Here is a 21,413-nt window from a genome sequence, read left to right as displayed (position 1 = left end):
GCTGGCCTCCACCCATCGCAGCCCACGGGCATGTGCCTGGGAGAGACGCATCAACATTTGCTCTACAAAGACTGGAGGAAGAAAAAAAACTCCACCCAACCAAACATTTGTACCAAACTTCGGCTTTTTCAGATTTATGCTTTTGAACTTATGCCATCAACGTGCACGCAAGTACTAATGAGAAATTCATTTGCTAACACTGCCAACGTTACAAAAAGAAAGAATTAGAAAAAAGAAAACAGCCACACTGCACCCTCTCTGTTCTCCCCGTTTCCAAGGAGACTGCAGCACATTGGTATTCTGAGGGGACACTTCATAAGCAATTGCGAGTCAAAGAAATGTGAGATAGCACGAGATGGAGAATAGAAATGGGAAAAGATACGTAAATGTGTTTGGGTAAATAGTACTGTGACATGTTTAAGCAACAAAGAGTTCCACAAAGAGATCAGATGCACCGTGCAGGAGTGTAACAACACATCCATGTCAAGCCAGATAACACTAGGTGTGATTAGACCTGGGGGCGTGTGTGTGTGTGTGTGTGTGGGGGGGGGATTTCACTGGGCGTCGATCCTTGTTCTGCATGTTAGCAATCAAGCAGTGTAATGTTGATCCAACATGAAACCCCTACAATGTTTACAGACATGAGTCATGCACATGTGAAGACAAGAAAGGCTTCCTTACCCATGAACTCAATGCCCAAGTGGTCTGATGTTCCAGGGAGCAGGAAAGAGAGGAAAAGAAAGAGAAAAAACAGACGTTACTGACGATAAACTCATTGTGTCAAAATACAGAGGTAGCCACAGTGTGAACGTCTGCAGCAGTCACATGGAAGAAGAAGCTAAATGTTAGTATTGTTACAAAGAATGACACATGTGAACACAATCTAATGGTTTTATTTTCTGTCCCATCTTCATCTTCATGTTAACTTTTCTGTTCTTATACCAGAAAAAACATATTTTCTATATTTTATCTGTTACTTTTGCATAGTTTATTTGTATTGTTTGTATATTGTCAAAATTGATGAATAAATTAATCTCAGTTTAATGATTATGATTGATTAGCTGATTTGATCAATTTTCCCTACTTCAGGAATCAAAGATTTCTGCTTCTTGAGTTTTATGGTGGTTGGTAGACCAACAGAGATAGTATATGACCACCACCAACTGAACTGGAGGGAAAAAAGTCAAAGATTGCAATCAGTCATGCTAGTTGCTATGCTGCCCAGGGTGTTTTTGTGGGACAGTTGGTGCCACTGCAATGCAACCTTGTATATTTTACTCAAAAATATATTCGCTGAATTATATTTTTTGAAATTGTATACTATAGCTAGGTCAAGCTCTTTTTGAAAGCACAGTTGGTAAACTGGCTAATGTAGCAGGTGTGCTTAGCAGCAGACTGTGCGCTAGCTAACCAAGTAAATGCTAATATTGTTTTGTTACACAGTGAGTTTTACTGACTGTCTACAAAGAGCGGGATAACAAAGATAATATTGTCTACAATAAACATTTTTATTGAAAATCACCTCAGGATGTTTATTCAACATTTTGTTTTGTGTTCCACCATGTATCTGTTCAAAATATTTAACATGGCGGACCCTTTAACAGCTACCCACTTATTTCTTGTGACTAAGGCAGAATTTTAATCACAAATATATTATATTCTATCATTTAGAATATGTATAACCAATATGATCAATGTATTATTTTATTTTAACAGCAATTAGACATTTTTTTTATATATATTTGAGTTAATATCATGACACAGTCAAGCCTACTGCAGATAGATAATAGACAAAAGTGAAAAAAAAAAAATTCCTTTGTGTAGACAGGGACATTGATATAGATGAGCATGAACGGCCAAGGTAACAGATCAAATCATAGTGCAAATATATTTTAAAGGATATTTTAGCTGAAATATGACTGGCTATGGTCACAGCTAAGGTCAATGCTAAGTATCAAATGTACAGTACAGACCAAAAGTTTGGTCTGTACTGTACGGAGAATGGATATTTTTCAGGCCATGAAAACTTTTTGAACAATTTCAGCTTAAAGTAAAAATAAATTTTTTATGGTAATCTTCACTCAATTCACTCCCAATGTAATTGTGGCTGTAACCTTGGTGTTTGTGGTGTGCATTAAAAATTAAATAATTTAGTGACTGTCTAGACTTATTCATTTTTTCTGTCTTTTAAAAAACTCCTACAATACTTATGCAAAAAAATATCATGTAGAGGAAGCAGTAGGGTGTTCATGGATTGTATCAAACATGAATGCTTTTTATGTTTGTTGTGTTTTTTGTCAAAATGCAGGTATTTTCTTCACGGTCTGAAAACAGGTCATATTTAAATGATAAGGTTAAATCAAAAGCCTAAACAATGCTGAAAGATGCTGTGTTTTGTGAAAAAAACCACTTAGTCTGACAGAAATGAGGCATAATCCACTCAGCATTGGCACGAATGTCATATTCATTTTTGTGCTTTTTATGATTTGTTTGAAACATTTATTTAAAGGTAAAATTAACATAAAAGTTCAATGATATTTGAAATTAAAAGTATGAAACACAAGTTTGAATTCATTGAGGATTTTCCATACCTCATGCAAGGTCAAAAGAAAACATACAGACTGATACTTATATAAGTAAAACAATCTCAGCGTCATGATATCTCCACCATGCTGAGCTACTTGTTTCTTTGGAAAACTCACATTGACGAAATGTGCCATTGTGCAAACATAGAAAATAAAACTAGAGTGAATGATACACTACTTCTTAAAAGTCAGAACTTTCTCTAAAACTCTGCATTGATCTACTGGGGGAACAAAAATTAAAAATGTTCAATTTCAGTTGTAGAACTTAAAAGAGAATAAACTACATTTATTTCTCTATGATTTTTTTGTTGATATGTTTCGCTCAATCATTCATGTGTATGAACATACTGGTAACATGTTGGTGAAATGACTCATATGTTGATTTTAACTAATAATATAACAACCAATTCTGTCTCATGGCTGCATAAAGAAATACAAATAACCATAAAAACACCTGTTTGGAGGCTTATTGAGAGTTATAAACCGACAGTTTGGTGACTAACTGGAGCAGCTAACTAATGCTAGCTTGTACATAAACAGAATTGGAGACTCGGTTTGAACCTTGTTATTTCTTCTTTTTTTATATTCTCATGTAGAAATTTTGCTTCTATTTTTATTTTTAAATGTAATGTTTGTGGAGTTAAAATCATAGGCTAAATCCATCAGCTAGAACAGGCGCTAAAGGAAAACACTTAAAATATTAGGGTGGAAAACATTTCCTTTTGGTAGCTGACATTTAAAAAATTGCACACACCTTCCACTTTCAAAGCCACAAGAGAAAAAATAAAATATCAGCTTGTATTGCTTGGAATTAACTCAGGGAAAACAGAGGTTGTTAGTAATCATGTCAAAAGTTGCTCACATATTTGACATTAAATGCCTCATCGGGTTTCTGCTTGCACAGTAAAATAGCTTGTAGGCTTCCAGTGCTAATTGAAACACCTAAAACATGGAGAACCTGATTATTCTCTTGTGTATAGTGCAATTTCTCTGAAGAAAAGGAGGAGGCTAAAACCCTTTTACTGCTCTTACAGGCGATTTTATGTTGTGCTTTTATGCTTGGAAGTTATTTGTGACCTTGTGCAGTTAATGTGCAGAATTTCCTTTCACTGGTTTCTCCCTAAATATAAGTGCCTGGCTTCACTTGAAGAAGTTTTAAAAGGGACAGGCAGGGAAACGTTTGCAGTAAGCGGCTGTGACATGTTTTGCACTCGCTGCACTGGAAATATCCCGCTTGTTGACATGGTAGGATATAATCTATGGGAAATACAGACGTTTGGCTTTAACCACACTGACAGACAGTGACTTTATCTCCTGAGTAGCCCTCTGCAACATGGTGGTGGGTGAGCTGGTCTTTCTAATGCTCAGTCCAATCTGACCTAAATCTTATCAGGCGATGTTAGCCTATGTGTAAGTGAATCATTTTTCATGTCAGCAGTGACCCAGAGAGCGCCCTCCTATGCCTGAAAGGATCCACTGAACATGGCAGATATTATCTTCACTCTGAAAAATATGAATAAACCGTCAGCAGTTTCTCTCTGTTAATAAAACAGAGATGAAACCCTAAGCCAGTGGACTGCAGCAGGGTTAATGATTGATCTAATTCTGGATCAGCTCTGCAGGCTACTGAAATGGTCTTTGAGGTCACCCTGGTGTCCACAGATGACCTTTTGGTGACCCCTGATCTAAAGTATTCTGTTGTAGCTCTTGATGAGTGTTTAGCTTCTCAAGTCTCTGTGTGTTTTCTTCCAGAACTTCACCGACCCTGTCAGATGTGTTCCATGGTCTTCATGATGTTGTCTGTTGAAAAATGATCCCTAAAAATGAATAGTGGGTTTTAATCCATCAAATTCCACATAGGTGGGCTGTTTTTCCTCATAAGGTGATTTCTAGAAGCAACTAGGAGTATCAGACTAAAGACTTGCATATCTGTAGAACATTCTAGTGAACACACTGTGTGGGCGCTGTCTGTTTAGCCTCTGTGACCTTGGCTGCTTCTCTACAACAAAAAGAAATAACAACATGATCTGTTCTTTGAAACTCTGCACTTTTTAGTGCTTTTGGGTGGATCTGAAAGCGCTGCCGTTGGGTTTGCAAACTCAATTTCCCATGGAGCTCAATGAGTAGAGCCTAGCACTAAAGCTGCCAAGGTTAGGGATTTCATTTTCTGCCCAGCTCTGTGGGTGAAGTATATATCAGCGCCGGTACTGTCGAGATATGAAGCTTTAGCTCCCATTGGGGCCGGCTGTACTCATGATGTATGCACTCTTGCTAGGGTAAACCTCTTTAGATGGAAGGATCCACAAAGTGTCAACTTTTAAATATGGTTGGTGGAAAAAGAATCATTGCACAGCCAAGAGATGCTGCTGGGAAATAGCATATCGGAATCAAAAGACATCCTGGCGAAATCAGCAAGGGACCTGCTTTAAATAAAAACTACATTTACCTGATCTCATAAAAAGGTTTTTCCATCATGTAGGGATAAGGAGGTTCAGGGCTTTGCTATTGGAAAAACTCAGATGTAATTATACAGCATCATTAATAAAACCTCTAATCATTACGACTAAAAAATAATACAGAGTGCTTTTTCACAAGGCCTTCACAAGTTACATGTGTGATTGCTCAAGAACGCAATGAAAGAATCACAATGTCAACAGTCCAAGACAAGATGATGATCCTTCCTTCTAATCTTCCCATTCATACACAAAGACGTCAGTCTGAGTGTTTGAGATGACGACTGAAATCAGACTAGAGAACAAGAAACGCTGCTGTTGATCCCAATGACACAATGTTTCCAAGTGTCAAGAACTGGAGTGAGAAACACCATCATGAAAATTCAAAGCCTGGCAGAGGCAGGAAGTGAAAGATTTAAAAGACATCAGTGGATATCTGTTGTAACTCCAGAGCAACCGGAGTCGCGTGAACTAATAAATGATTTAGCCAAGTCAGGAATTCTCAAGGAAGAGAATCACCAGAGTTCTGCAGCTAAACGCACTGCAAGGTTAAAGATGAAGAAAATCTCCACTGCAGCAGAAGAGACACAGTGAAATCAAACTGAAGAATGCTGACAGGAGACTGGAGGAATGTCCTTTGGTCAGTAGAGAGGAGACTGCAGCTCTTGGATAAAGATCTCTGGGTATTTGAAAGAGTTTGTGACAGCAAGTACTTCAGGAAGGTTTCCATGACCTTCACATGGAAAAGAGGCCCACAGTACCACAGATACTCCAACATGCTTAACAGTGGATATCAGGTACTTTCCCACATGTTACCATGTGCGACTTCTTCTGGTGCAGAATTCTGATGACGATGACGTGAAATTTGAATAAAATACGACGTGAGTGTTCAGACTGCAGACGCTTTGAAAACAACCATCTGTATCTGATTTAGTTCCACATATGGAAGTGGCACAGATCAAATTTCTTTTGGTGGGTGAAAAGATTAGAACTGGGCCATTCAGACTCTGGTGAAAATGGGCCACAGACATCGGATTTGGGACACACTGCCTGCTGTGAGAACGTAGCCCTAGTGCTGAATTACATCTCAGTCCGACACTTTACATGTGTCTGACTTAATGCATGTTCATAAGCTAATGCAGTAAAAGTTTACACCTGGAGATCTCCATCCAAGTTTAGTATTTAGGCCGCAGACTCATCATTCCAATTCCAGCTCAATAAATAATGGAGGGATAAACTCCTCTACCACCTTGAACGCCTCTTCTGCATATGAGGAAGTGAAGAGAATAATAGTCTCTTAGTAAATGATATCATAGTCTGAAAAAAGTAATTTTTTACTTTTAGAGACAAATACTTTATCACAGGACAGAGTGGGACCTCCACACACACACACACACCCACCCACACACACACACACAGAGAGGGAGAGAGCAAGAGGGATGTTGAAAAGCTGCTGGTTTTCCAGATAAAAACAAGGATGCAGCAAACACAGTTATTCTCCCTCTGCTAAAGGCCGTGGTCGTGTTTGAGCCACTTGCAGTGTTGAAATACAAAAACGTCCACCGGATTTTTATTAACAAGACTGAAAGAGAAAGTGAACTAAGGACAGGTGTCATCATCTTTTTACTGGAGAAGATACAGTTGGGCTCATTTAGAGTTATTAATCATCTGCTGAATGCAGAATAAAAGCTCTGTTACTAACCGGCCGCAAAGAACTTTGACAGATCAAAGGTTGTGTTTATCTGACTACCTGAAAGTAAATCCCAAAAACTCCCTGGGAAAAAGGAAAATTGTGAAATAACATTTTCAGTCAGTATTATTATTATTATTATTGTTATTATTATTATTATTATTATTATAAATGTTTATAAACACTGCAAAATCAGCCACTTGATACTTAGCCTTGTGAAAGATGAGTGGACAAAATAGAACAGAAATGTTTGTCAAGCTTTAAAATATTTGAATTTAACTAGTTTAATGTGCTGAAACTAATCTCCATATGTTGGCTCTCATTTCCTGCTACTTTGGATTGGGTATGGTTGATATAAATTCAATATATTATTATCAATATATTTTGTGGTATTTACTGCAGGGATGCACAAGAAATCAGCATCTACATTGGTATTGGCTGATGCATGTGATTTTTTAACATATCGTATCGCTCTGATAAGTAAAACTGTGCCGATATTGATGACTAAAGTTTATTTCCACTTTGTGCTCATGCTACTGAAAAAAATACATATTCTAACAGCTTTAGAAGTTTTGTATTGGTGGATGACAGACATTCACATCATTCTGTATCTGTTTCCAGTCCATGCTAGATCTAGAGTATAATGAATTCCTCCTCAGTTGATTATGTGCGTGCCGATCTTATTTATGCAGACTAATTCCCTGCTGCTGCTGCCTTTGTTAATGCAGATGATGCTTGTTCTTCGGTGGCTCCAGGTGGAGCGCGGCACACAAACACTCCCAGTCCTCACCTGTTTTAGCTCCCCCTGTCAGAAAATGAAATGGTTTACTGTGCAGATGGGCACGGAGGAGTGACATTATTATTTTCACGCGTGGATAGCAGGCAGTTTGTTACATGCTTTCATCAATTAGCGCCCGCCAGTCTTTAGAGAAAGAATAAAGGGACTTTGACAGATGGTGGATCTGAAGGAAAGGTGGCAACATGGAAAAGCAACGGTCTTGTTTTGCTCACTATAACTTGTTTGCAACGCTGCTTAACATTTAAGCAGTTTTAATTTCACCAGTGTTTTAACAATCTGGTCTTTAGGGACAAAAGTTTATTTGACAGTTAATTGTGCTGCTCTTCAGTCTGCTGTTCTAGCTCTGGTCACTGCCGCCCTTTAGGACAGACAGACAGGAAGCATGCTGCGGCACACACCCAGCTCACAGATCCATGGCTCTGTGATGGGAGCTCAAATGTGAGTTCAAACATCCCAAACTCTTTGCAGTCAGAGTTGCCGGTCTCAACGCCGAATCTGAATGTCATCTTTCACTGACCTGTTTCATTATTTCATCATCTGTTCTCGGTCTTCTTTCACTCTTTGCTTTGTTTTTGCTGACAACCGTTGCTGTGGCAACAAGGTATCTTGCAAAATAAAAAGCGTTTCATCTGCGCTGCCTGTTCCGCATCCATAAATCAGAGAGGACAAGACAACAAGATGGAGGAGAATGCTGTTTCTGTGGCTTTTTTTACTTGTTCAGACTCAGATTGAGGACTAAGAAAAAACCATGGAGGAATTTTCAAGGAACAGAGATATCATACTGTAGCAGACATGACCAACACTGCCTTACTATGTAGATTATTCTCATAATTAACTCCCTTTATGAAGCATAAGACCAGTAGTGGGCACCGCTAACTGGAAAGTTAGCTGTGCTAACCTTAAAGAACTCAGCATTTAGTGTTGAGCTAACGCTAAATGCTTTAAAATATAAACGTGTAACTAGCTGAAGGATTCTTAACAGTCAATAACCAAAACTTCAACACAGATTTAGAATTTTATTCAACTGAAAGCTTACAAATCATAAAAATAAACTCAGGAGAAGCTAAGTTCACTAAGCATTTTCAAATTTAGCAAAACATCTAGAGCACTAAACAGAAACCTAGCCGTGCTATTAGCGCATTAGAGAAAGTGTGTCCACAACTCCATACAACCCAGATCCAACCTGCCAATCTGAACAGACACATAAATACAGTTTCAAAATGAAGCAAGGCAAGGTCTCATTTTGAGATATAAAACAAACTAATTGCAAAAATAGAAAATAAAATATGAATATAATTTATGATACCAAAACAAAATATGGAGTAGAAATAATATAGTTTGGACAGGGTACCAAAAAATATCAATATCACTTTGAATATATGAACAAAAATTAAAATGCAAGGCAGTGTGCGGAAAGGGATTGTGTTGATTTGAAAACTCCCCGGTTCCATTTAAATGCTGTAAAGTATCTTTTTAATAAGATTATATAAATTTATCAAAGAGAATAAATTTACTGCTTTCACTAACCACTGATGAACAACCAGACAAGGGCTCCAATCACATGAAGCTGCACTTTGCTTTAGTTTGGATTTACTTTACAAAGGTAGTTTTTTCCTTTTAAAATAAAGTAACTTTGTGTTTTGTTGCCTTGCAAGGTCGATCTTAACATCAAAGATATTCCTTGAAGCCTTAAAATCCAATCGGCCAGAAATATATTCTTCAGTTTAACTATTTATGAAAGCCGAGGGAAATTTATTGAACTTTTGGAGAAAGAAAACAAACAGGAAATGTGAGAAAGATGATAGTTTGTCCAAAGTTTTGAACATGTATGTCTGGAAGGAGTGTCCATTAACTAAATGTCATAACTGCTCCAGTCTGTTGGGGTTACTGAACATCATCTGTGGTGAGTCACTGGGTCAAACCCTACAGGAAACCAGTCATCTAGCTGAGAGCAGACATTCCCTCAAAAACATTGGTTCTTAAAGGCATTCCATTCATCTGCATGCTTTTATTGCCGTATCATTAGTTATGAGGATTTTAGGAACTGATTTATTCTTTAATGTGTAAACTCTTCCCCTCTTTTAGCATATGCTATAACTTTTTTAAAATTTCAGATCAGATTTTAGCATTTCTCAAAAGTGTCAACTTTTTTAGCCTTTGGCTTCAGGCCATAAGAGGTTTATTATTCAAACAGCATTACAATATACAGAGGCTGTTACTGAGCGTCAACAAATTATTGATCTTTATTTGTTTCTTTTCCTTGGATTTGTTATGTTGTTGACTTTTATGGTTTCATCTTCCTGAAGCTTTTCCCACTTTTTGACTCGTTATGACCACAAACGTTCTTGTATTTTTTGCACCAATGGTTTTTATTCAACTGTAATTCGGAAGTTGAGAGGCTAAAGACACATTGAGGGCTGAAGCCTTTCCACATGGAGTAGAAGCCTGAAATATCATTTTACTGGGATTTTATGCAACAGACCAGCTCAGACCTGAACCTTCAGTCAGCCTTCTATCACCTGACAAACATTTTCAGGGCTAATAACTCAGCAAGATCTAGAGAAACTCATCCCTGTGTTCATCTTTAGTCACATTGATTACTGCAACAGCGTCTTCACAGGTCAGACTAACAAATCAATCCTCCAGCTGCAGCTGATCCAGAATGCTGCTGCTGAAGTTCTGATTAAAACCAGCAAGAGCCAAAACAGAACCAGAACCATCAGCATTTGATTCTTATGCTCCTCTAATCTGGAACAAACTTCCAGAAAACTGAAAATCTGCTAAAATACTGACTTCCTTTAAATCGAGTACAAACACCCACCTGGTTAGAGTTGCCTTCGATTCATAATAACCAGAACATTGATCAATATATTTGATGTGTATCTGATTGATGATTTCCAAGATGGCATTTGACAAAATGTAATGTTTCTAACTTGTTTCATAATTGGTGACTGCATGATGTTTTTATGATGAGAAGCGCTTTGAACTGACTTGCTGCTGAAATGTGATACACAGATAAACTTCACTTCAGTAACATCGTAGTAGAATAAAATGAAAACTTTCTTTTGATTTTCTGCTTTGTCTTCTCAAACCAGCGGCCACCTGACATAACATGTCAGGTGGCCACTGGTTCTGAGCCAGGTTCTGGTTCTGATTCTGCAGGAGGTTTCTTCATGTTAACAGGGAGTTCTTTCTCTCCACTGTCGCTACATACAAGCTCCATATGAGGGATTGCTGTAAAATCAACAAATGACTGTCTACTGTTGCTAGGCGGAGTGAAAGCTATGAACTTAAATGTATCTCTATGTTAAGCTCAATGACTGGATGCAATCAGCTGGGTTTAAATTTAGATGGAAACCTTTTAATTAATTTGAATAATAAACTGAACATCACTCAGTTTGATAACTGGGGTGAATTGAAATGAATGTGTGACTGAATGGAAATGATGACTTTTCTTTGTGAAGTACCTCAAGATGTCATTTGCTGTGAATTGGTGCTACATATATATGCTATGTATAAATAGACTGAATGGAATTGGTTGAAGTAAGAAGTTTACTGGAAGAGGATCCAGCAGACATGGAGCCAAAAGGTTTAAACCCTGAGCAGAGATGTACATAGCTCAGTAATATCAAGTTTTCTATTTTTTCTTAAGTCTAATTAATTTGTTTCCATTTAATACAGAAAAAACTTAAACTAATAAGAAAATCAGTCATTACTGTGCAGCTTTACATGATGTGATGTTTCTAGGAATAATCTTAAAGTTTTAGTTTTATTTTCAACAACAAAAAACCCCCCAAAAAATCTTTTCATCATTTCTTGTAAAGTGTGGAAATAAAATTATGCGAGGCTCGTCTTTCTTCATAAAAAACAGATTTTTAGTTCATCTCAACTTTGGAAGCCGTTCAGCTGGCGTCTCAGTCTCAGTAGATTCTGTAGACTGCTTTCCAATCTATGTGTTTGCTGCTAGTCCTGTTTTCAGCTCATGCAGTGGCTGAGAAAAAAAATCATTATCCCTCCTTATCATTTCCCTCTAGGGACCGATCAGCTGGCAGTGCCGGCTTATTATCAGACTGATCAGCAGCTCACTTTGGCAGGGATGCACCCTTTACCTGCTTCTCATTAGACTTAGTTTGTCCTTTCTATTATGGTAACTATTCAGAGTTTCTGCTGGCTCAGTTGTTGAGGCAGGCTGTAGTTTATGTACTGTAGAAGCGGAACAGCTGTCAAGTTGTCATTTTTCACATAGTGAAACTGGAGGAAATTGAAGATTTGTCTGAATATAATTTCAAATACAAAACTTAGCGCTGTAAAGACACTTCCTGTGATTTTCTGGGTTTTAAACCTGGAAACAATCAGAGTTTGATTCCACTTCTGCTTAATCTGTCCCAATTTTACTTTATTTTGTAACATTTTATTCCCAGTAGTCGACTTTCTTAGTTATCTAACTCTAAAATTATCATTGCTACACTATGCATCAAAAAAATTTTCATGACAGAAAAACCAGAATTGCTTCCTCTGACCTTTAAGAAACAAATATTTCATTTTTACGTCACAGTGACAAAAACTCCTGCCGCTGTACATAAAATATAAAACTTCAGTAAAATACAGTAAAGTTTGTATTTGTAATGTGGAAAAAATGTACCAACACTTTTGCATGGCACAGCAGTAACACAACACAGAAAAGCTCAAAAAAAGAAAAAAACAACCAGACATTATATTAATACTCGCATCATAAAATGTATTAATATGGCTGATTTCAAAGGCTTTAGCCAAAATGTAAAATGTATTCTGAAACAAAAGATTGTCTAAAACAATACAAGGTCAAGAACTGAACCACGGTTGCCTTTGGAGACGATGCTGAAAGAGAGGAGCTGTGTGGATGATGAGTTGCTGGCAAGCTTGAGTGAGAGAGGAGGAGGAAGCTGGAATGAGTAACGTTTCCCATGAGGAAGAGGAGGAGGAGGAAGCAGCACATGTCAAAAGAGACTTTGGGTAGTTTTAGTAAGTGATTCGGAGAGTTTTAGTGCTGAGGGCACAGAGGAATGACATGGAGAGAGGATGTAGAGGAGGAGAGTCAGGAAGAAGAGTGGGATGAAGAGAGACAGAGGTTACCAGATGAGTCAGGAGGGCAGGGTACATGTCATCCACTTTACTCTCTGGAAGTTCATGGTTGTCATCCCTGGAGCTTCAGTCTGTCTACCCTCTCCTTCAGTTTGTGTTGTATGACTCTCTCCATCTCTCCCAATAACAGGAAAACAAAAACTGAATTGTCGGTAAAACAATCCAACTATCAGGATCATGTTTATACTTTGTTACACTCTTTCATTCATGAAGAAAGTGATCTCTAGCATGTTGTGTTTGGTAGAAGGAAAGTTTCACATACTTTGGAACTTCACTCTTACAGTAAATTTCTACTACATATCTTAATAATTGTTCTGGACATTAAAGGTTTCCAGTACTGTCTACTTCAGTTATGATGAAGGGTCTAAATGAGAGGTTCCTCCACTGCTGGCTCAGCTAGCAGCTCAGGGTAAACACAGTTAGCCTTAGCATGTGACCAACATGCTAAATGTTTTTATTCTGTGATGCTTTAATTTTAGTTAACCTAGCTACACGGCATAGGTTAACTAAAACCTTCACCTGATAATGAACCGTAGAAACGTTCTGCACTTTCAAGTCAGCCAGAGAACAAACACCACGTATAAGTTAAGTTAAGACTTAACTTAAGTTTTAAAGCCACACAGAAAACCTCTCCAGCACCCACTGAGACCCTCCATGTTCTGGCTGGTTTTTATTGCCGTCCTGATCTGGTTTGAACACTGAACAAAACTCACTGGAAATAAAACCTTGATCCACACTTGTTAAATCTGCTTCCCACTGACCCAGAATATATGAAGCAGTGACGTGCGGTCAGGGGAGGCATGGAAAGAAAGAAAATATATAATCATAAAGTAATTTAAATTGTTATATTCATCCGGTGGTTTGTACTAAAAAATATTTATTTTTCATGTAGCTTCACCAATTTCTATTTTTATTTGTTCAAAATCGCTGAATTTTCTTATTTTCCCATTCAAATGCTTGGAAGCGATGCCGGTGAGGCAGCAGCGAGCTCTGCCTCACCTTGGATTGCGCAACCCCTGGCTCTGCGCTGGCTGCTAAGCGGAGAGAGCATGTTGCTGTACGGCGTCAATAAAATGGTTTAAACACATTTAATATGTGAACTTATTTCCAATAATTTAGCTTATGTATATAATGTACAGTGCTTTTTGTCACCAACTGTGTTTGTGTAACGTGTTTCGTGTAATGAGCGATTATAAACGGCAGAGAACAGGTTCGAGGTGAGGCAGACAGTTCTCTTGCCTCATGGCAGGGGGCGCTGAAGATCCCAGACGTTCGTCTTGTTCACTCCTCAACTGCCGAGTAAGTGACAGCGAGCTAGGCTAAACGATTCGGGAAGCAAGTCAAGTGCAGCGATAGATTATAATAGAGATAGGGATTTTTTCCTCCGCTTATGTTTCGACATGTGGATGACTACATTACAACTGTTGTAATGTAGTCATTTTGTATGTGTAAGGATGCAGAAGTGAAACATAACCTGTAAACTGCTGTCAATCTATGCATCTATTTGCAAATCTGATTCTGATGACGTCAGTGCCTCACCAGCTATGAACCTCACCGCACGTCACTGATATGAAGATATTATTTCAGCTCCCCATTAGTGATACAATAACAGAATTTGAAGGTGTTTATTCATGTGTTCTCTTTAAGTCAACCAGCATCATCTGTGCAGAGAAATGAACAGAACTTTCAGCACAGGAAACACGCCCGCCTCTCGTCTCCTGCAGACTAATGGTGCATTTCTACATCTGTGTCCATTAATTATCACATGAAGTAAAGCAGATTGTTAAAGAACCTGGGGATATCTGGAGTTACTTTCAGTTCTCAAGAACAAGTGTTTCTTTTATTGCAGTTCAGCTTAAAAACACCACATGACCTGCACACTGATCCCTGATTAATTTATCTTTTCTCTGTGCTTTAATGACCACAAGAGAAATATCTGGGAAAAGAAAAAAGCCATGAATTATGTCTTCATATACCCAGAGATTCATCTTTAATAAGCATGAACTGAGGGGGAGGCAAGCGTTTAGAATAATGAGCTTGTTTGTACAAAAGAAGGGAAAAAATGAAAGTAAGACATGAAAATATCATAAAAATTTGTATAAGTTAACAAGAATACAGTAGCAAAAAATAATATGGTGGTTTTTATTTGCAGCAAGTTAATATGTGGGTGTGGGGGGTAGATCATTATTTGAACAAATTTAACCTTCATGCTCTGCGGCCAAACCATCCATCTATGTATGTTTATTAATGTAATGATGAAACATTCTAATGTTAGTTTATATCTACAGCAGGACTGGACAGACTCAGGAGCAGCAGACCGACCAGGGAACTGGCTGTGTAAACATGGCAACATGATGACCACAATATTCACCTGAGTGGCAAGTTAGATTTTCTTTTAACATTTGTCCCTGTTTATATTTGACATGTTTACATTATTTAAACCTAAAATCAACTGAGTTTAGAAAACAGATTTAAACTGCGAACCATGCCTTGTGTTAAATTTCTATTCTAAATCACAAGTGTTTTTTAGTTGTCTTTTTATTTATTTTTATTTTTTTTGCAGGGACACAAATATTTCTACATGTGGAAACTCGTCTGTCAGCAGTTTGTCACCAAACAGGTTCTACCTCAGACCAGATAACTACACAGATGTAGAAGTTTCATATTTGGTTAAGTTGAATTCATTTCCTTTCTGCTTCTATAGTTTTGACACTTTTAAGTTTGGTAAGTAAAAGTAAATTATGTGTTTCGTGAGCCATTATTGTCTATATTTAGATAGTTTTACTGTTATTTTAATTAGGATATTTACATTGGGTCAGAAATTATTAATCTGGTCACTCGTGATGCATTGATTACTGAAATAATTGTCAACTCATTTAATAATCGATTAATTATTACAGACTCAAAAAATGGCTAATAAAACCACATAAACTGCACAGGAAATACAAACATTTTGCATTTAATAAAAAAAACAACAACAACTTGTCAATAAAATGTTCTACTAAACCTTCAGTGGTTCAAATTTTTTAAAGCACATCTCTAAAGAAGTATTTTTTTTGTGAAAAAGTTATTAATTGGTTAAGAAATAATCACCCTAACCATTACTGAAGCAGAAGGCTGAGTGTCTCAGCGTTCAGATATAAGGTTTATTTTTGCTGCATCTATTGCTACCAATAATCAAACATTCCCAAAGGAAATAAAAAGTTTATGATCTTATTTAACAAAGGAAATGAATTATTTGTTTGTTCGTATTTATATGTATTTATGTGTCTCATATTGTATCAAATATGTTCAAGTGGTTAAATGAAATTCCTTCAGACTTTTTTTCATCCAGATATTGTCAGAATAATCAATTAATGGTCAAAATAAAATAATCTTTTGTTTAGTAATGTTTGTTCACTCCTTTGTTTTTTTTGTTAGTTATTTCCGTATTCCACTCTCGGTCTGTTGTTTCTGTGTTTTGGTTCTCCTCCCTCTGTGTTCAGTCTGTGTTTTATGTTCTCCTTCCCTCAGCTCGGCTGTTCAGCGTTCCTCTGACTACTCATCTAGTTTCCAAGTCACTAATTCCAAATCCTGAGTATTGAAGCTCCCTGGTTTCTTTGTTTCACTGCTGGTTCCTTTCTTCACGCTCACCCTGGTTTTATGACCTGGCCTCTTCATAGCCACACTTTAAGTCTCTCACTGTCTGTAATGAAAGTCATGGTTCTTCATAGCTTATTGTGTAAATGGATTTAGCAAATTCTGGAAAGTGTTCAAAACACAATCTATTCTTTAAAGAGATCATTCTCAATGTTTGGAAATAAAAACAGAATTATAATTTATTCTTTTTTTTCTTCAATGGACATGTTTGTACATTAACAACAAAATAATTCTGAATCACAATGGGAAAAGAACAGATGATTCTTTTAACTGACAGAGCATTAAAAAGCCATTTTGAGGAGGTAAGTTCCAGTTTTTCTTTTGCTCATGTCCAACGTCTCCATCACAGAGGTCTGCAGGGCATTAACATTATTTCTACCTCCATTCATGGCACTTTGTCTCAGTAGGTTAGCATTTTGTGGCCAGCAGGAGGGCAGCTGGTAGCTGCACCTACACATCCACCTTCTGCTTAACTCCACCCGCCTGCCTGAACAGTAACAAAAGAACATTAATTATGAGTGTAATGTTACTACGGCTGTTTAAAATTCTCTTTTTTGTGATGGAGCGGGTCCAAACTTCTTGCCACCTGCTTCAAATTATCAAGTTGAAAGTACAAGCGGTCCACAAAAATGATTCTGTCTTTAAAGCTAACAATACAAAACAGGATTTTATTTTTAATCTGCTTTACAACTTGAGCAAGTAATATTTTATTTTATTAATCTTTATCTCCAAAATTATTAATGTTTTTATTTTCCATATTTGGCATATCTTTTTCTTCTAATCTATTCAACACATTCACTTATTGGTGTATGTTTGTGGTCCTATTCCCCATGAAATTAAAATGCAGCAAAAACAAGATCAATAAAAGACAAATACTTTGTGTTATATATAAAATCTTCTTCTCCAAGAATATTTCGGTTTGTGTCCATCTGCATTAATGGACTTTAACGGCTACTCTGGGCCAAACAAAACCATCATTTAGAGACTCACAAGTAGTCTGACGGCAGCACTCCAGACACTCATGTCAAAGAAGTGATAAATACATGTACTGTATATACCTGTTGTAACCCACTAATGCATTATTGGACTGTAAAATGAGTCCTTTGGTTATGAAAATTACCCACAATTTGTGAAATTTCACACCTGCAGATGTCTGAGCCTGCCTGACCTGTCCTCTTCTGATTGGACGAAGGAGAAGACAGCAAGGCAATTTCAAGTATTTCTACAAGGTACTCAATGTTCTTGCTTTGTTTAATCATGTTTGATGGTGTGATTACAAAAGTGATTGAAACAGAGTGGAATATAAGCCATGTGCAGAAAGGAGCCAACTGTGAGCAACATATCATTTATCCTTCACCTCCAGCAGCTGCAGCCTGCAGGAATAGCAGCCATTGTGAACCTGGTGAATGACATGTTGGTGATTTCTGAATGCAGATGAACAGGAGTGTCACCGCTGTTCCAGTTATGGGGGACATATTGGGACACAGGTGGTCAATGAAGCACACCTGCAGCTAATTAACCTATCCCCACTTGTGAGGAGTTCAGTGGTAGCTGGCAGGTAAGAGGTATTTGTAGCAAACTGTTAACGGCCTGTGCTGCTGCAGCTGAGAGGCTTAGATAATCACTGTCAACTTCGATAGCTTCCCTTAGAGTAGACAACCGGTGAGCTTCATGAATCTTGTCTGCACAATATTTGAGAACATAATGGGAAACCTATTTATAATTTGGAAGTAAATCTACAGAATTACTATCCTGGGCATCGTCTTCCTAAACACTTCAACACCATTCTCATCTTCTTTCAGTGCTCCATCTGAGATTTCACCCATTGAGCTTGATTTCTCTGGGCTCCATGCTCCGTGACCCTAAAGCAGCTGATCCAGGGTGGTTTCCAATGTATGTATTGATCCATATTAAAATTATTGTTTAAATAAGCAGTTATGAACATTTTTAGAGGAGGTCTTAAATTTCCAGAAATTCTCTATTTGTGGAAACCTGTAACACCAGGAGTCCACTGTAGATCTCACGCAAGAACAGTTTTTTTGTTGTCGTTTGTTGCATAGCTTTCATCACTTAAAGCCTTATTTAATATTTCTTCAGATAATTTTTTTCTGATCTAAGGTTTGACTGTTTTGTTGATTTATAACACCGGACAGTGTTGGGGGGGAAAAAAGAAAAAAGAATCAGAAAAGTAGAAGAAATTTATAAAAGGGCTAATATTTTCTTTTCCAGCAGTTTTGTTTAAAAACAGCCAAAAATAGAAATGTTGTTTTAATAAAAGAAAATTTACACTGATAATTAAAGTGAAAGCATCAGTCGCTGGAGTTATAGTTCCTATTTAAATTCATTCATGCTATCATTATGTAATTGTTGGCTGCAACAGCAAACCTTTGGCATGATACTAAATGTGATCTAGATTTTATTTATAAACTGTAATAACAGACTGTAAACACAACAGATCTGAAACAGAGAGCTGCACCTTTTCTTCAGAAGGAAAGTTTCACCACAGCTGCAGAGCACTGCAGCTGGAACGAGTCTCTACGCAGAAGAGCAGAAGAGACACCAAGGAATGTGTAAAACACAAAATCTCAATCTAGGATTCCAAAACTTCATGTTCTCTCAGACAGACAAAGAATTACGGAGCCTCATAAAAATCATAGTAGCTCAGTTTCGCCCTGGAATTTTAATTTACCCTCAAAGAAACAGACAGGCTGTCTCAGTGTGTTTACTGGTGGATCTGCCTTGCCAGAGTGCGTCAGCATGCGAACTCCTCTGGAACGGTGAGACAGCTTCCCGTCTCCCGGGACTCGGTGCTGCAATTTCCAGCACAGCGTGGCGATGTCGGAATGCCGAAGGTAGCCGTGAAAAATGCAAAACTGGAGACCGCGGGCCATCCGTGAACACACACAGCCAAACACACACAGCAGGAGTCCTGCCAGCATTACTTTAAATGATTCAAATGAAGCTTTCAACAAAGATGACAAAACAGGTGGAGGTAGCATGTTGTTCCTTGAGGTTAATATCAAAATGTCTAACCTTGAATTGTAGCTTAAAAGGGAGACAGTTAGTGGGTTATCAAAGGGAACCTGTTTTATCCAGAGGAGCTTTAAACAAAATAGAAACTTCTTTTATCGAGAAACATTTAATAAAATAATAAATTAATAAAAGATTAAATATTTTTTATTCATTAAAGGAAAAAGTCTGGACACCCTGTCCCCCAGCAGCTAGCGTTAGCTCCACTGGCTATATTAACTCCAGTGAGGAGCTTCTGACTTCAGCCTTTCACTGCACTGTCATACCAACCAAATCAACTGAAAAACCTGTTCCAGCTCTTCGCCTGTGGGGGCGCTGTAACAAGAACCACTAAAGACGACAAACACAAAAACCTCTGAAAACAAACAAACAAAAAAAAAAAAAAAACACTTCACTAAATGTAAACAAAAATGGAGTGTCATCAGATTTTAGCAGTAGTAAGAATTCTCTTTTTTTGGTAAAAGACCAGGAGTCATTTCTCCCACTAGCGACAGACTCACATGTTTGTTTTAGTTGTATTTACCCAGAATTCCCTGTACAGTAGTCTGTTTACCGCTCCTGGTCTGCTTGGCGTTCACATATCCATCCAAAACACACCAGAGTTAACTGAGACTGAGGTTTTTAGAAATTAGATTTTTTGGTCCACATCAGTTTGATTATGCATTCACACCTCACTAAATGGACTTTCTAGTCAAAGGAAACAGCTGGATTAAAGCGGACTGAACTGGGCTGGTGGAACGCTCCCTGAATCTGCCCTGGCTCATGAGGCCAACAATCGTCTCTGTATGTTGAGCTGGAATACCAAAGACGGGACACTGTTTTTGATTTACTAAAAGTAAACAGAATATTATCCCTTTTGTACAAATGCACTCAACATAAAGGTGAGAATTTTCTAATAATACAAACCCCCAATACGATATGAGTTACAGCAACATTTCATTTCCCTGCGGGGTTAATAAAGTATTCTTCCCTGGGTTGAAGTGAACTGTGTTCCTGTACACAGGGTAAGCTGCTGTTTACCAAAGAGCTCAGGTTGTCATCGCTCATATCTGAAACTCTAATCCGGTTCCCCATGACTGGAGTGTCTGCCATACAACTCTGTGACATGACTAAGACTATACAAATGTTTATGTCCACTCTCTATACACTGAAGATCTATGCTTCATACACCAGTTTGAACTCATGGCTTTTTCATCGACTGCTTTTTTTCTCTCTGTACACCCACACCATCTATTAAGCCTTGCCTCCTCGTGACATTATATGAACAAATGTCTGATGCCGTATTGATCGGCTAATTTTCTGCAGGTCAGGAAGTGCCGCAGAGCATCGCCTCCGACACTAAGAGGTGCTTCTTGCTTTGCCCGGGGATATTTCAGCTTACACAGCTTCTTTTTTTTTAATAACGAAACCACAGAACAAAAATGTGTGTGTGTGATGAAAGCTGTAGAAGAACCACTAACAGAATGCTGAACGGAGCTCATGCTGAACTGTCGTTATCTCTACAGTTATGGAGGCATGAAACTTTAACCAGTATCACATTTTATGCCTCCTTATCTCATGGACTGGCGCATGCTGCACAGTGTAAAACACAGCCTCTTGCTCATAGACTGGACTTACACGATTACTTTAATGTTACATTCGACATGCAATTCATGCAACCCATGGAATGAAAATCTCAAATACAGCGTGAACTAAATTTGCCTTTCAATTTAAAGGTCTAACTCCTTCTGCTGGTGTACGGGGAGTGAAGCGGTGCAGACACTTCAAAACGAACAGACGCTGATTCTGAGTCTGTCTCTGCATCATAAAGACGCGCCGTCTCGGCTCCGAGACCTTCAATTCCACGGGGTTGAATATATTTCTCCAATGTGGGTGAGACAATGATTGCACAAGGGTCCTGTGAGATGATGAAAACAGTAAAGAAAGATCATAAAGTGAGGTGAAGGAGAGAGGGACCGCTAATCAAAGAGAATATGAGTCAGAGCTCAGTCTCATCTTGAATACTGTATTATCGTGTGAAAGTTCTTCGGTAGGTTGAACAAACCGGCAACATTGCAGTTTGAACAATGCAGAGCTGCTGACAACAAAAGAAGATT

At 37.9% G+C, this 21,413-nt stretch overlaps 1 protein-coding gene across 2 annotated transcripts in view; it reads right to left on the bottom strand.

Annotated features, from left to right (window-relative positions):
- LOC122842618 (pro-neuregulin-3, membrane-bound isoform) overlaps positions 1 to 21,413 on the bottom strand; it is a 424,235-nt gene that overhangs the window by 44,995 nt on the left and 357,827 nt on the right. For both annotated transcript variants that reach the window (XM_044136652.1, XM_044136654.1), the window contains one exon: positions 682 to 705. In XM_044136652.1, coding sequence (XP_043992587.1) covers positions 682 to 705 — 24 coding nt within the window. The remainder of the gene's footprint in view (positions 1 to 681; positions 706 to 21,413) is intronic.

Source organism: Gambusia affinis, linkage group LG13, assembly GCF_019740435.1.
Source record: "Gambusia affinis linkage group LG13, SWU_Gaff_1.0, whole genome shotgun sequence".
NCBI lineage: Eukaryota > Metazoa > Chordata > Actinopteri > Cyprinodontiformes > Poeciliidae > Gambusia > Gambusia affinis.
The sequence above is the reverse complement of the archived record's forward strand: the minus strand, read 5'-3'. Positions and strand labels throughout refer to the sequence as shown.